General features: G+C 28.9%; 1 protein-coding gene and 1 non-coding gene across 2 annotated transcripts; both read left to right on the plus strand.

The window, feature by feature from the left end:
• The first annotated feature begins 11,000 nt into the window (after positions 1–11,000).
• On the plus strand, positions 11,001–12,154 carry LOC137805967 (cold-regulated 413 plasma membrane protein 2-like). Its single transcript, XM_068605842.1, has 4 exons — positions 11,001–11,268; positions 11,379–11,486; positions 11,569–11,639; positions 11,906–12,154. The coding sequence occupies exons 1-4, from the start codon at positions 11,087–11,089 to the stop codon at positions 12,151–12,153; spliced, it is 609 nt and encodes a 202-aa protein (XP_068461943.1). The 5' UTR covers positions 11,001–11,086; the 3' UTR covers position 12,154.
• Positions 12,155–17,496: 5,342 nt separating this feature from the next.
• LOC137808850 (small nucleolar RNA SNOR75) lies at positions 17,497–17,584 on the plus strand. The gene has a single exon (XR_011080749.1). It is a non-coding gene; the product is annotated as a small nucleolar RNA SNOR75 (small nucleolar RNA).

Here is a 17,584-nt window from a genome sequence, read left to right on the forward strand (position 1 = left end):
GGAACAAAATGCTTGGAAGAAAAAGCAAAACAGACCAAGGTAGAATCACTCTAAGAATAATGTATCTTAAGGAGAGAAGAAAAGCCACCAACAAACCCATCATACTCCCTTTAGCACAAGCAGCAAGTCAGAAGAACCTATAGCAACATCATTAGTGTTGACTTTAATCCAACCAACAAGAGAAAAACTCCATAAAACTTGGGTAGGCCTGAATGCTTTTCTAGGCCTAGTATTGATACCAAAGAACTTCAAGGTAGAAAAGTCAAATATATCATTATACATAGATTTATTATAAGAGTTGCCTGACATTCTAATGTAGTTCTTTATAAAATGAATGACAAAATGGGTACTAATTTCTTGTTGGAACCTGGAATAATTCTTCCTTCTCCAAATCATCCAAATTGAAAATGAGATAACATGAAAAAATGAGATAACATGAAGTCTAATAAGTTTAACAAGAGGACCTCTGAGAGACTTAATAAAAGATATAAGGTTTACAGAAGAAGAAAAAGTCATCTGAGGGAAAACTTGTTGAAGGCAAATCCAAATATAAACAACATTAAAGCATTAAAAAAAAAAAGAGATTATAAATAGAATTGTCGTGAAATCCACATAAAGAACACATGGAGCATAAAACCACTCCTCTATGATGAGCCTATAATGAGCCTCAAGATCAGTAAACAACTTATTGTAAAGGAGATTCTATAAAACCAAGGTTTTAGTAGGAGAAATAGAAGATGACCAAATAATATTATCACAATGACATATGTTTCCATAAGAAGAGGAATAAATCGACCAAATTTTTTACTATAAGGTTTAAGATCTTTAACTACATTGTATATTTTTTTAATTATTCTTTTAAAATTTGAAAATTTACTAAATTGATTTAATTAAAATGAGTAGTCAAACTCTATTGTAAGAATGAATATAGTAAAACAAATGTGAGACTACATCGATTTGATAATGTACTTTTTGAAATTTTAGAAAATATTAACATTACCAAATATTTAATAAGTTTTTCGTTAAAAATTATTAATTGAAAAAATTCTATTCATTCATTTAAAAAAAGAGTTTTTGAGACTTGTGAAGAATCAATTTATTCCTCTCAAAATTAACCTATTATTCTAACCCGTAATCCTTTTAATAGAGATAGATACGAGGAGTGTTGATATATCATTTTAACTTTACAAAAATTAACTAAAAAATAGGAGACAACTTTTTATATAACATCTTAGTACAAAAGAGAGATAAATGCACAATTTAGTTGTCCTTTATAAGAATAATGTAAAACTTATTTCTACTTGTATGAAAAACGAGCGCCAAAAGCTATAATTCTGTTTGTAAGGTTGCATTGCACAGTTGTGTCGGTGGTTGCTTCTATTATGGGATAAACATACAAGAGCATAAGGAATAAATATATTGTGTAAGATAAAAGCAATATGTTAGTTCTGCTTTGTATTGTATAAGAAATATTAAAATGGTAAAGTTCTTTAGAAGGTCTTCGTAGTCTTCAAAACATGGATATTGGAGGCATTCAATTTAACTTTTTGGAAGTTTTTCTTAAGAAACATTATAACAAAGTGTGGTTTCTACACAATACTGTTAAAAATCTTTTCAATAGCTAAGTAAATAATACTTAATGGCTTTTGAATGTTTTCCAACCAATTTGTTACCTATTCTTATTATCAAAATTTAAAATATTTTAAGCATTAGGCATTGGCCTATTAGCTTCAGTCTAATAAACAACACTCAGTGAAATATATATAACTTTAAACTTTTATTAATCTAAAAAAAATGGATCTGGAGATTAAATTCATGAAGTTATGATAATTTACTTTACATCGTTCGTATATATTTTTTTTCTTTCTACTTTTGGACTCGATTCAATTTAGGAAACTGTTACGTCTTACTAAATATATTTTTGAAATATTAAAAATTGTGAATTGTCTTGGATAATTATTTAAACATAATTCTAATTTATAAAGTCCTAGGAATGAATGTGAATGTTTATGACATTTAAATTGATTGTGACGACAAAAAATGTCATGTTAAAAAGGCAATAGAAGTGAAGATTTGATCTAAATAATTTATCAAGGACACGAGATAATAGATTATATAGTTAAAAACTTATTTTCAAATGTTTCCTCAAGAAAAAAGAAGAGGAGTTTTAGCATAGTCTCTAAAGTGATAATAAATTTCAGACATGCTTATATGAAAGCATATTTTTAATAAGATGAAGTCACTATTACAATCAATATTAAACACTAAATAGTTTGTCCTAAAAAAAGTTTAAAAGATAGAAACTACTGCAGAAAAAGTTTATAAATTTTTAATATTTCGCATATTTATGTAAAAGTTATAATATCAATTAAACATCACATAAAAATTATTTTTAAAAAATAAAAAATAACTAATCACTATATTGTTTAAATTAAATATTATTTTAAAAAATAAAAATTATTAATATATAAAATAATTTCTATTATTAATAAAATTTATAAACTAATTTTTAAATTATATTTAATTAAATAATAAAATTTTAACTATCAGTTAATTTAAAAAAAAGACACAAAAATATTTTATATTAAATAGTAATATTGTACCGTCGAATGAGCTGACACAAAACTTATTACCAAAATTGTAATATAAATAAAATTGTCCCAATTTGAAATGTTTAAAATAGTTCTTTTTTTATAACTGTCTAATGAAAATAATTGAAAAAATATTATTGTTGTATTTTGGTTTTTGTTATTTAACCTCTACGTTAGTGGTAAAATCCTTTGTGGTTGTCTAATTTTATTTTAGGGACTTTGTTGTCCTTATTTGAGTTGTTTAATTCTTAGGTGTTACTATAACAAAATTATGAAATAAAAATCAATTTTAAAAACAAAAAATAATTAATTGTTATAGTGACTAAATTAGAGACCATTTTAAGGACTAAATAAATTTTTGGTTTCTAAATTAGTTTCTATTATTGTTAAATGGTTTCTAAATTGGTATGTAATTAGCAACTAAGGTTTTTGCTACCAAATTTATAAATTAAATAATTGGTAGTTAAAACCTTGGTAGCTAATTAGATATCAATTTAGAAACTATTTAACAATAATAGAAACTAATTTAGAAATAAAAAATTTGTTTAGTTTCTAAAATGGTCTCTAATTGAGTTACTATTGTAATTAATTGTTTTGGTTTTTAAAAATTGGTTTCTATTTGATGGTTTTCTTGTAGTGTGTGGTCCTACTAAGATTTTTTAGATTATATTTGTCTTAAATTATTTGTTTTAGTTTCTTTTTCATCTTTGTCTTAAATGTGTTTTAGTTAATGTTCCTTCTACTTTAACATTCTTGATATATTATACATTTTTTTTTACTTGTTTCTTTAATTGGTTTTACATGTTAAATTTCAGTAGATTGTGATCCCTCCTTTCAACCTATGTGTGGATAAACCATTTCAAACATTTTTCTCATTTCAAGCCTTGTGTGACTTGTATTGCTGATTAAAAAAAATAACTTGTGTGACTACTACATTTGAAACAAATTTATTTTTTTAAGTTTCAAATAGAATATTAGTATATGTTACACTTTCAGAAACTTATGTAAGTTAGGAATTGTAATTTCATGCAATTTTGTCCAATCTTGATCTTTCCAACTTTAAGGTTGGAAGTTTACTCTATATAAAATAAAATGCATAATAATAATAATAATAATAATAATAATAATAATAATAATAATAATAATAATAATAATAATAATAATAATAATAATAATAAGTCCATTACAAATGACAAGACCCGTAATTGTTTTTTTAAATAACTAGATGATTTACAAAATGATATAAAAAATGAGATATAAACATCTTATTTTGTTATGTACAATTTGTTATATATTATATTATCACGAATTACATCACCAAACACTACAAGAAATTGTTTATTTAGCTGCAAAAAAAAAAAAAGCGAAGGTCTTAGGTCGATACTAAATAGTGTCAAATAAGCCTACGTTATTCACAAAATTTAAATAAAATGTGAGAAAGCGTGGGTTATACCCACGCAAACTTTAAAAAAAATATAAAAAAAGTTGCATGGATGAAACGGCCACTATTGAAAATATAAAAATAATAAAAATTTAAAAGTTTGAAGGTTTAGTCCATGCTAAACATTTTAAATTATATTTAAATAAAGAATTAAATTCTGAAGGTGAAACTCACGCAAACAAATAATTTTTGTTTATTTGAAAATTCTTAATTGTTAAGGTTTTGAATATTTTGAAAAAAATTTAAACCTTTTTTAGAGGATTGCATTTGATACGGGAGAAGTCATCGTCGTTCATAGCCTTAAATTTAGGCTATGAACAGCGTGAGCAGCGTCGTTCTTAGTTTGAGCGTGAGCAGCGTGCCATTGTCGTCCATATAGAGAGGGGAGTAGTCACCGTTAACGCTTGAGCTTGAGCAGCGTGCCACCGTGATGGAGTAGCCGTGCCACCGTGAGAACGCAAACGGAGTCTCCGCAGTTTTTCCTTAGGTTTTCATCTCGATTCCTTTCTTTCTGTGTTGTGTAATTTTGTTATTGATTCCTACTCTTTCTCGTTTTCAGACAATGAGATATTAGAGAATTTGTTTCACCATATTCAGTTGAGTGATTTCCACATGCTTCAACCTTAAACACATTCCAAAAACTTGAAAAACCCTTCCAATAGCGCCCTGAATTTCCCAAATTTCCAAAATGCTGCCCTCGGAAACGAAACCACAAATTTAAGAACAAGCTCCTACACTGATAGTCGTGGTTCTTCTTTGGTTCTTTCTTCCAATTTACATGCTACTTGTGCTCGCGGTAACAGTTCATTCTTCTGTGGTTTTTTCTTCTACAGTTCATTTTTATTTCGATTTTCTCATTGGTTAGGGTTCATGGTGACCTAAGTAGAGTTGATCATTCTCTTGTAATTGCTTTTGTCACTATGTTTGGACTAATATGCATATCTCTATATATCACACCATGCATCTATGACCTCCCTGTACCTCAAATCAACTCATATGTAATCATACTCCTTGCCTTTTCTCCAATAAACAATTTTGTAGACTCTATTTGACTATTTTTATAATTATATACATATATATTCCCATGGACAATATATATTGATATGAGCGTGGACAATGCATACTAGTGTTGTTGCCATTAATCAAATCAGTCTTTAATAAGATGTTTGGTTTGGTGGAGAATTAGATTTAAATCGAAGTTGGTTTATATAAAGGAAATAAAAAAAATCGAAGTTGTTCCTACCGACCATGTTGTTTTTCCCTGTTTCTTTTTTCTTTTATAAATTATCATTTTCCACATTTTTTTATCTACTTTTTCTTTAAAAAAAAACTCAAAACTGTAACAATATTTGTGTATTGAAGTTGCTGAAATTTGTATCATTCTTATAGGTAAACTTTTTTCTTCCTTTCTCTCATGTTTGTTCTGTTAAAGTTTTCATGATTTATCTTGAGAAATGAAGTTGCTTGCTAAGTGTTTGAACTATATTTCTAAGGTTGAAATATTGAGTCCTAGTTGATTTCTAATGTACCCTTAAACAATATCCATCATAATTTTAAAATGATAGGGCAATTTGTGATGCTTTACTTTTTTAAATTTGTTTATAGCAGTGTATTTGTAAAGGAGCTTAGTTAGTTGAATGTTTTGGAAGGAAATTTTATTGAAGTTGTGTGAAGGATATTAGCTTCAAAGTTGTGTGAAGGCAAAGCCCACGTTAATTGCATCTTTGCGTGGGTTTTTTGTGATTAGTGTCCGTCTTTGACTCTTTCTAATAAAAGTTTTTTTTGTAGTGAAAAGAATAATGATTTTTTTTTACGAAAAAAAAATATGCAATCTACATTATAGTCCAAGATAAAATATTTAATTAATTACTAATTTAATGAATTACAACATTTAATATGTCTTATTTATCAATAATAAACTGATTAGAAAAGCTTGACAATTAATATTAATAGTCTTAGTTAAAAATAGAATACTATATTAAAGATATTATTTTATGATAAAGTTATAGAATCATGTGTTGTTCCCTCTTTCTGAATCCTTTACAGCACAAGCTTGCGATGTTCGATGCCATCTAAATTATTATCGTAGACTTACCTTGCAAATTCAGCATATACCTTTCATTTGCCCTACAATCTTATGACAATTCTTTATGGCTAGGAAGTGATTTTACATGTAATTTAAAAAAAAAAATATTTTACTAAAAAAAATTATGAAATAAAAATAAATTTTAGAGACAAAAAATAATTAGTTGTTATAGTGAGTGACTAAATTAGAGACATTTTAGAGAATAAAAAAATTGTTGATTTCTAAAATTAGTTTTTATTATTGTTAAATAGTTTCTAATCTTGTACGCCAATATAGTTTCACATCGCTCAGAAGTCGAGACTAATGACAGTTTATATATTCCTTTCTCCCTCAACTCACCGTGACCGAGCATCGACATTCAAAATGGACAATACCTCGAATATGGTGATTGATCCTATCTCTCCGACTTGAGATCGGAACAGATAGCTAATTAGATACCAAACTAATTTAAAAACTAAAAAAAATAGTTTATGAAATATCTTTAATTTAATCACCATAATAACTAATTAATTTACTTTTAAAATTAATTTTTATTTCATAATTTCTTATTTCATCTATATAATTTCACGGTGATTACACCAATTTTATGGGATTATATTTGCATAAACAACCTCTTCTCTCTCACTTCTTTTGTTCAAGAATCTTGTTTGTTTATCCTCACTCTTGTTGGTTTCAATCAATTTGTATACTTACGATGATAAAATTTATTATTTTATTAAATTTTATTATAAGCAATAACTTAACTTCTGTGACACGCACAGCATGGCTATATGTGGAACAAAAACAGAATAAAAACATGTGCAAAGATCTGCCTTATGTTTTAAAAAAGATAGTAGTTACTTCTGCCAACAAACTGCCACAGACGGTTGAAGAAAAGTTGCAGTACAATATACAAATGCATGACATATAAAGGTTAACATAATATATACTCTTTCAACAACTTCTAAGTGTACTTGTGATTTTTAAATGTATAATAAGAACCCTCTTTCTACGTTTTTTCAGGAAATACTTTTTTTTATTGGCATAAATGTTAAAACTAAAATGAGTGGCATGGCATGTCTATACATAACTAGTATATATAATAAAAATAATAATTTAAATTTAGAATATAAAAGGTTATGCAATTGTTATACTTTTGAGTGTAACTTTTTGACTTCATAGTAACTGTTTATCCTAACAATTGTTATTGAACCAATCCAAAAATGTATCAAACTGATAAAAAAACTGATCAACAATAATTGATAAATTATATTTTTAACTTAAAACAAAATGAAAGTCAACTTAAATTATTAGTTTTTTTATTATACATAGAAACTTGTTATTATTAATAAATATTAATATATATTATTAAACTTTTAATTAAGTATAATATCTATTTTATTTAAACTTGTATATGTGTATTTTAAATATAGATATATAAATTTATGTTTTATTTTAGTTCATTTATCATAAAATTATGATGTTATTTTTTTTTTAAGATTATTTTATTAATATTAGTTTGATTCCGATTTTATGCAAATTAAACTAGTAAAGTTTACATCATTATTTTGATAAGTTTAATGAGTTGTTGGATTTTAAAAGCATTGATATTTATTTGGACAAACTCTTGTACTCTCACTACACACCATCACATTTTCGTATAAAAAGTTCGTGGCTTACACATGGTACAAGGAGTCAAACATAACATTTATTAATAATATTATGACCACGGTTACTGTGGGGCATTTGAATGTCTCCCACAGTAGAGAACATGTTTCACAGTCATTAGATTTTTAATATAAAAAAAAGCGTATCCAAATTAAACATTTGTCAAACAATTGAATGAGACCCTATTAGCATTACAAAATATTTTGATAGTTAAGAAGATTCTGTTCTAGTGAAGTCCACAATGGGCACCAATTTCACATATTCTTTTGAAGTGGCATCTTAGTTCACACTTACAATAATTTTGAAATATGATTCAATCAGAACACATTTATTTGTAAATTGTTCTAGTCAACTCGAGATGGTCGGTATCTGGATGAGCTTCTAGTGGTGGTCTTCCTTTAAGTGATTCAACCTTTGAGAAACGAGAGGGGCTCCTCCTGCGATGACACTTCGACGCTCAAGTCAGTAAGAGCATAAGTATAATGAGTATAATATGAAATAGGAGTTGAGAGTACTCCCTCTGTTGTTTATTAGATGATGATTAGATCATATATTAGATGATCATTTCTATAGGGCGTAATATGGTATATATAGATCGAATTGTAACATCTTCAGCTTTAGTCATGATTATACCTTAATTAAGTGATTAAAATTAATTGATTGAGATCTCTTGAATTATGCTCCCTCGTAATGTTAGATAGTCAGAAAATGACCCATAAATGACTAAATATCAGGCCAGGATCATGACCTAAGATAAATAAATTATGAATGCATGAGGTCACTAATTTATTTTGAACATTATCGTTGTAGTACAAAAATATAATAAATCATAAACTATTAAAAGACTATTTATTCCATTTTTATGAAATAATAAAATAAATAAATACATATAGTAAAGCCAATTAAATCAATATTAATAAATTGTTGTAATTGAAGAAAACATAAATAATATAATATTGTAGAAATTTAATTAAATGTACAATAATGTATTGAAAACATAATTGTATAATTGAAAACATTAAAAACTGTAGCTTAACATTGTCTAATACACTTTCAAAAAGAAACTTTTTTTTTAAAATTATATCTAACAGAAATATTTAATTTATTTCTACATTTTGTGAATTCTCTTCTTCAAATGATCTTCAACTTCATCCTAAAAAAGGTAAAAACAAAAAATATTAAGTCATGAAGGCAATATTGTTGTTTACTTCCAACGTTAATATATATGTACTTGAGACTTGAAAGAAACAAATTCACTTCCTTTCATTCAATTTAACTCGTGAAATAATTTCAATTATGATGTTTGTAACTATCGCAAGGTTAAAAAAGTGCATTGGAATAGGTATAACATAATGCACCATAGATTTAAAGAAAATAAACAAATTAATTATCACTACATTAAACAATAATTATACTTGGGATATAACTTAACAATTTGTATTATTACATGTCCACCCACCCATCACTATTCTCAATTTGTAACCTAAAACCAAACCAAAATCCAAGAAAATATGAAATAGTATTATTTTTCAAAACACATTATACACTTGGATAATGATTTGAGGGAAAATAAAAATGATTTGAGGGCTTACAAATCTTCAAAATTCAAAGACTAAAAGGCTTGAAGTTTTAATAGCAATGCCAAATATATTCAATCATCAAATAAAAAAAAATAGTTAAATTTATAGACACGTGGATTAGTAGTAAGTGCATCACTAGTGAAAAAACAACATATTAAGTAAGTTTAACTTTTACTTAGTTGATTTTATTACCATGTGACAAAAAAGTGTGATTTTTTTTTTTTTTGTAAATAAAAGGTGAGATATATGTCGATTTCAAGTCACCCAATATAGTAATACATTATTTACGTTTATGAATCAACCACATAATCCTTAGAAAAACGTTTACAACACCGTAGAGGACTTGCACCATCTTTATTCTTATCATTTGGTTTCCTTTGTTTTTTTCTTCACGACATTCCTTTTACTTTTAGAAATTTCACCATTAAGAAAGTTATCAAAATAATTATTTTTATATTGTTATCAAATAAAATAAAATAAAAAGTAACATTTCACAATGAACAAATTTTCATAAAAACACATGATAATTTTAAAAATAATTTTTATCTTATAAATTCTTTCAGTGTACTTTTTTATTTTAATTTTTTTTATCAGCAATGTATTAATAGAATAAAATAGAATAAAACACTTAAGGGTGTCTCAACCCTTATACATAAACACTCCTAGTTTAAGGAAACAAACTTATTTTAAACCTGTCTTTTCTCAAAAAAATTAAAATAGACTTTATAATTATAAAGACTAAATATTTTAAACTCTTTAAAAATCTTTAAGAAATTTTGAGACTAAATTATTTTAGTTTTAATTGCCGTTTTTGTATTTATTTTAGTAGTTTTGATCATATTTAATTTTCTATTTATGCACTCATTGAGTGAATTTTAATTTTTTATTTGAGATTTAATATAAATATTAATCATTTGTATTGAATATTAAATTGTTGGTTTGAACACTTTAAAAAATTATTCTTTTTTACGTGATTAATTAATGAAAACAAATTAAATTTGAAAGAACTTTTAATTGGAAGTATATTTTTTGTTGTTTGTTACATATTGACACAAGATAAAATGTGTTTGATGGATGTTGAATAATAAATAACTTTTCATCCAATAGTAATTTGAGTGGTTAGAATATCAAAGATCATTATGTATGTTTATACATAAAGAAAAGTACAGCTATACCTAATTGAAACATGAGAAACACTATGTAAACTATGTATCAAGATGATGAAAAGTATTTAATAGTTGTGAAGATGAAAACCAAGGTAAAAGTACTGCTTACATTTCTTATATCTCAGTTCAATAGATGATCTAAATTAATGAAAATAGCAAACATTAAAAGACTTTTTTAGATTAGTACAAACACACAAAAATGAAATTTATTTGATTATAGGTTAACATGCAAAAGATAAAATTTATTTTTTAAATAGTATAGATGACACTTTGCAACATGTGAAACAAATTGGCATTGTGTCGAAAGGGATGCAATGCAATTTGGATCACAGAGATGGTAAACACAAAACAGTTAAAGACGATCTGAAAGTTCGCATCGTTTTGCATTCCCACACCATTGGTCAAACAACGAATTAGGACCTCATATCATATATAACACAACATTCCACACTCACTTGCTTTCAAACTCCCTATATACCCTTATCTTTCTCCATCACTTCACATCAACAACTTGGCTACATTCATTCATTGGTTGGATCTCTGTTGGTGAATTGTGAGTTCAGATCTGAAACCAAATGGGTCGAATATTACAACAGTATGTGGATATCAAAAGGGACACTGTAGTTGCTAGTTTAATCGATTCCGATTTAAATGAGCTCAAGCTTGCAGCCGGAAAGTTCCTCCACGATGCAACCGTCGTAGGAGGCAAAGCCATTGGTGCTTCTTTCTTTAAATGGCTCTCTTCCTTTGCTGCCATGTAAGTTCAAATTTCTTGCCACCAATATATGCGTGCATCTATTATCCTATGTTATAATTTGTTAATCCAAATCTATTTACATTTTGACTGATATCAAATATTTGTTTCAGTTATTTACTAATACTGGATAGCACAAACTGGAGGACGAATATACTAACAGCGTTGTTAGTGCCTTACATATTTTTTAGCTTTCCTGACTCGTTGTTCTACTTTTTAAGGTGGTTTCTCTATTTCTTTCTTCTGTTATCGCTTTACAAAATACACGTTTTAGTTATATATTGATTGAATCTAATCGTTCAGAGGTGAAGTTGGAGAATGGATTGCATTCGTTACAGTTGTGCTGAGGCTTTTCTTCCCTAGACATTTTCCTGGTATGCTTAACTGTTTGTAACCCTAACAACACTTAAGTTCAACTGGAAAATATATTTCTACATATTTTTTTGCTAAAATATGATTACATAATTTATATTATGACTTTTATCTCATTCATAATTCGTAGTGTCAAAGTGTTTATTAAATACAAAACTAAAAAACACTTAAAAGATACTCCAAGAATATATTTAATAAACTAAAAAATCAAATTATAAAAAAGTTAGAAAGTTATATGTACTTAACTAGTGTTTTAAATTACGTGCAGATTGGCTGGAAATACCTGGCTCAATGATTCTTATTTTGACAGTGGCTCCCGAATTATTTGCTCACAAATTAAGGAATAACTGGGTTGGATTAGCAATTGATCTTTTCATTGGTTGTTACCTACTACAAGAACATATCAGGGCTTCTGGTGGATTCAAAAATTCTTTCACACAAAAACATGGAATATCAAATACTCTTGGAATCTTGCTCCTCATAGTCTATCCTATTTGTGCATTCATTATTCATTAAGTATAAAACATCATGCATAGTAGTTGGTGATGAAGTAATCTGATAGGAAAATAAACTTTTAGATGGTAGAGTTTGATACCAGCCTAGACAAAACAACTCCTTTACCCCACCAATGTAAAGTTCATATAGTTAGCTATTCTAAAAAATAAACTGTTAGAACATAATTTCACTTAAGTGTCCTAAATATGTTTGCAAATCCTCATGCAAAAATTAGTCTGATCACTATTCAGCAAAAAAAACAGTTAATAATCAATTCGATTTATTCCTTAAATTTTTATGGATGGAAGTCTAATTACCCTTTACTTTTTTATAAAGATAAATCTCAATCTCTCTCTATAATATATATATATATATATATATATATAAATAAAAGTGCATGTTTAATCTGACTTTGAATTAAGTTAAACTTGAATTTGTGATCTGAATCTGAAATTGTAGATATGAGACTTCAAATACTAATTCAAATATTTATATTATAAAATAATCAATTGGTAGTAGATGAAGATAATTAAATTTAAGAATTTGCATTTGCAAAGGAATAAAATCATAAATAAAAGTTAAATTAAATGTTCAGTTAATACAAGAGAAATCAAACGATTTAGCCAATAGTTGTTGGCTTGACTTTTTTTTCTTTCAACAAAGATGTAAAAAAAAAACAACTTTTAATCACAATTTTTTTTATACCCCATTGTCAAAACGAAAGCCTGAGGGCTCTTTGAAACTCGTGCTAAGTATTGGAATGATTTATTATTCTGATGTGATCGGAACTTTTCGTTTGGATGTAGTTTTAGTTTTACTTTTCTCGTTTTGTACCTTACCATACGAAAAACTGAATCCAATTACATATAAATCCACCGCAATTCCTTCTTCCTACACATAATAGGGTTATAAAAAGTATAAATTATTGATGAGTTGGAAATATTTCACATTATATAATATTATATAATATGGAAATTTATTCTACTTGCCCAATTTAATCTCCAAAATGTATTCCAAATTTAAGAAATATAGTTTGGATTAGACCATTCATAAGGTATTTTAGATTAGAATCTTTCTTCCTATACCTTCATACTTTCTTGTGCCACTCTCATACTAAATATGAAAATATCATTTTATTCTTTTTTTTTTCACTCCCTTGGATTTCAAATAATAAGCCTATGGATTATGTAATCCGGATAAAAGTCAATTTCATATTTAGAAAAGACTTCCGGATTATGTAATCCAGAAGCTAATAGCACATCTGAAAAAAAAGACTTCCGGATTACATAATCCGAAAGCTAATCTTATGTATAGAAAAGACTTCCGGATTATGTAATCCGGAAGCTAATCACAAAAGACTTCTGGATTACATAATCCGGAAACTAATTTTGAATCTAGAAAAAAACTTCCGGATTATGTAATCCGGAATATTGAAAAGGGTATTTTTGGAATAAGAAAAATTTATGGGGGTGGCACAAGAAGGTATGGAAGTGCAGGAAGAAGCAGCCTTTAGATTATATAATGAAAATTCTTTGGCACCTTCATGCCTTCTTATCACACTTTTATATATATAAAAAAGAGAAATAACATTTTTACTTTTTTTCTTAATGTTTTTCATTAAGCATCCCCCTCTTTCCTTTTTTAGGCTTAGCGATTTTCACTGTTGTATTGTAGTAACTTTTCACCTTTAACATCCAATGTCGTGACCCCACCTTCAACTTCACTGCAAGACACCTCCCATGTTTGACTCTCTAAGTAGAAAAATATTATATTTTGAATTACACAATTCAAAATACAAATTAATGTATTTAGTGTAGTTTAGATTCTAAAATTCGAAATACAAAATTTGTATCCTATAAATTTGGAACATTGCGTATTATGAAGAATACATATCAAAATTTATATTTCGAATCGTAAAATCCAAAATAAAAATTTGTATTCCAATAATCCATATAAAGTAAAAGAAATTTTTAAATTTACAATCTGAAAGTCAAATTTTCTTTTGGATTGCACCATTCTGAAAGTGAAAATAGTTTATAAAAAAATTATTTTTTCATAAACCAAAAGGACAAATTGGGAATTTCAATATTTATGAGGTGCAAAAAATTTCCCCATAGGATTAGCCTTAGAATGTTTCTTCCCGCACCTCCATCACTTCTTCAGCCACCTCCATAAATTTTGAAACTCCCAAAATTACCCTTCATTTTGAAACTCCCAAAATTACCCTTTAGTAAGGAGTAAAAATAAAAGCGATGTTTTACACTATGAATTACTTAATCCAGAATTCAAAAATTACAACTTCCAGATTACATAATCCATAACCTATTTAACAATTCAGAATACTACATTACATAATCCAGAACTTATTTAAGAAAATAAACCTATCGAATTATGTAATCCAAAACCTAACTAAATACTCATCGGATTACATAATCCTGAACTCAATTACCAGTTCTTAATTTTGCGCCCACCTTCCTTCTAAAGTCCCAATCTCCAAAGCTCTTCTTCAAATCTCTCTTCCAAACATTGTCCTCCATCATTCACCACTGTAGCCCTCTTTATCCACCACAAGGTTAGTAGTTTTGATGGTTTAGTTTCTAACCCTTTTTAATTTGAATTTGGTGGAAGTGTTTCAAACATGATAGTTTAATTTGGTATTTTTCTTTGTTTAATTAGGTTTCAGATTACATAATCTGGTAGTTTTAATTTGTTAAATAGGTTCTAGATTACGTAATTTGCTGAGTGTTTAGTTAGGTTCCAAATTACGTAATCTGGTAGGTTTATTTTCTTAAATAAGTTCATGATTACGTAATCCAGTATTGTTAGTTGTTAAATAGGTTTCAGATTATGTAATTCGAAAGTGGTAATTTTTGAGTTATGGATTATGTAATTTTGAAGTTGTAATTTTTGACTTTCGAATTAGGTAATCTATAGTGTAAAGCACGGTTTGTATTTTTTATCTTTCTACTAAAGGGTAATTTTGAGAATTTTAAAATTCATGGACGTGGCTGAAGAAGTGATGGAGGTGCATAAGCGGTCTTAGGCTTAAGATGATTGATCAGGCCCATTTAGCTTGTGGCCCAATAAATGGACTCATAAACCCTTGGCTTCTTATTCCTACACCGTCACATTTTTCTTCCTGCACCCCCACAATTTTAAATATCCCAAAATTGAGATTGACCTATTATTTGAAAAGGGGCACCGTGCTGGACTTTCTTTGCCACTGTTCATCTTCATCATTGAATATCATTCAGTGGTGGATGATCTTTGCAGTTGTTCGGAGCAAGGTGGAGGAGTAGGCTACGCTGCCGAAGTGCTGCTTGGGTTGTAGAGGTAAGAATTAAGTTTTTTTAGGGAGCATTGGTGGTTATGGAGATTTTGTGGTTACCAAAATTTGGGATCCGGTAATGTGCTATGGATTCGTCAATCCAGAATTGATTAAATTTTGTTTTCAGATGAGAAGGTGTTCTGGAAGCTAAGTTTTCATAAACTGTTGATTTTTGGATTGCTGAATCCGGAAACCTAAATTCTATTACGGATTGGTGGATCAAGAATTATTTTTTGTATTATGGATTCCTGAATCTGGAATGCGTAATTTGCATTACGAATTTCAGGATCTAGAATGCATTTTTGGAGTTATGGATTTCTGGATCTGAAATGGTTTTTTTGAATTATGGATTGTTGGATCTAGAATGAATTGTTTGACTTATGGATTCATGGATTCGAAATACAATGATTTAGTTTCATTTTTTAATTTGTAGAAACATGGACAATAGTGAAGAATTTGAACAAGAAGTATATGATGGGGTTGATGTGTGGGGTTCAGCTTCTTCAGGTTCAACATGTTCTGCATCTTCATGTTCTTCATCTTCATTAACATGTCTTCTTATTCTAACAGAGGTTGTGGGACGTAGACAATCACCTTGTGAACCTCCTCCCCTAGTGTTCACAATTTCTGTTCAATTACACCATTCAAGTTAAACTAAATTACAAACTAATGAATGAGTGTATACTAACCCAACCCCACAACTCCTCTAGTTCGACCCAATACAATTTTGGTTTACTAATTTGAGCCAACACAAACCCGAAACATCAAATTATTATTCTGGAAACACAAATCCGAAACATTCCCAGAACCACAAATCTGAAACATTCCCGAAACCACAAATTTGGGATATTTCTGGAAACATAAATCCAGGATTTTTACGGATTTCATAAGACGAAAATCATCCGTATTCTATAATCCGAAATTCTACTGGATTCTAAAATTTGGAATGTGAAAAACTATTTACGAAAACAAAAAATCAAGAGCACTCTAAATCACAAGAGATGTGTGAGATTAAAAGGTGAATGGACTTCTGCAGTTTGGAGGTGCCGCTGCTGCAAAACGAAGAAGATGAAGACCGGATGCGCAAGAAGAACAATGTTGTCTAGGGTTTTATTAGGTTGGGGTATTTTTGCAATTTTAAAAACTAATAAGGACGATTTAGTCTTTGCATAAAAGTGTGGGAGTGCAGGAAGAAAAATACGAAGGTGCAGGAAGAAACTGCCTAAACCCTTATGGTTGTGCTGAACCCTAAATCTTCTTTTGCAATAGGGATGGCAAAGTAGGGCGGGCTTCCCCCCTAGCTACTAGTAAAAAACGCGAGACAGGCTCACCTCTTCAACCCGCCTTAACCCGCCCCGCATAACCCGCAACTCGCGCGAACTAGCAGTGAAGGGGGGCAGGCTGGCCCACTAATCTGCAAAACAAAACAAAAAATGTGCTAGCAGTGGATGAAGAGAGAGGAGTGCATTGCAAAAACGAAAATAGGGTTTCAATCCATCCAAAAACCAAAATGCAAATGCTAGGTTTTCTTCAACGCTATTTCCCTCATTCCAATCTACAACTTTGTGTTGCCGCTTCACGCCACTGTTATTACCATTTGCGTCGTTGTTGCCCCCCTTAACGTCGCCGCTTCCCGTTACTGTTGTCGCCCTTCGCGTCATTGTTGTCACTGTTGCTGCTCTGCGTCCTGTTACTCTGCGTCAGAAAAAAAAAAATGAATGCGGGCTAACCCGCAAACCCGCGGGCTAGCCCTTACGCAAGGTGGGACAGAAAATTCAACCCGCATCCATTACGCATGGCAGGCTGGCCTACTTTGCCATCCCTACTTCGCAGATCTAAAGGCCTATAAAAGTGAAACGGTAGCCCCTCATTTCCATTCAACTTGCACAACAAGAAATGTAAACACAACTTCAATTTTTTTTCGTATCTTAAATTTATTTAACGTCGTATGTTTTGTATTCGATTTTCTTGATTTGATTTTGTTGATATTTGTTTGTGAATCCTTTTTTCATTGAACTTTTGGAAAGGTGTGATTTTCTCAATGATGATCAAACAATGATGGCGAGTCCGATCAAATCCATTCTTACAATTCTGACGACAAAACGAGGCATTTGTCTGAGAGGA

Source organism: Phaseolus vulgaris, chromosome 3 (assembly GCF_000499845.2).
Source record: "Phaseolus vulgaris cultivar G19833 chromosome 3, P. vulgaris v2.0, whole genome shotgun sequence".
NCBI classification, from domain to species: Eukaryota; Viridiplantae; Streptophyta; class Magnoliopsida; order Fabales; family Fabaceae; genus Phaseolus; species Phaseolus vulgaris.

Bases quoted from the DNA above. Each gene is read 5' to 3' on its own strand.
- LOC137805967 (XM_068605842.1), top strand. From the start codon at position 11,087: ATGGGTCGAATATTACAACAGTATGTGGATATCAAAAGGGACACTGTA. The intron at 11,269-11,378 runs GTAAGTTCAAAT...TATTTGTTTCAG, and splicing joins CTCTCTTCCTTTGCTGCCAT to TTATTTACTAATACTGGATA. The intron at 11,640-11,905 runs GTATGCTTAACT...AATTACGTGCAG, and splicing joins CTTCCCTAGACATTTTCCTG to ATTGGCTGGAAATACCTGGC.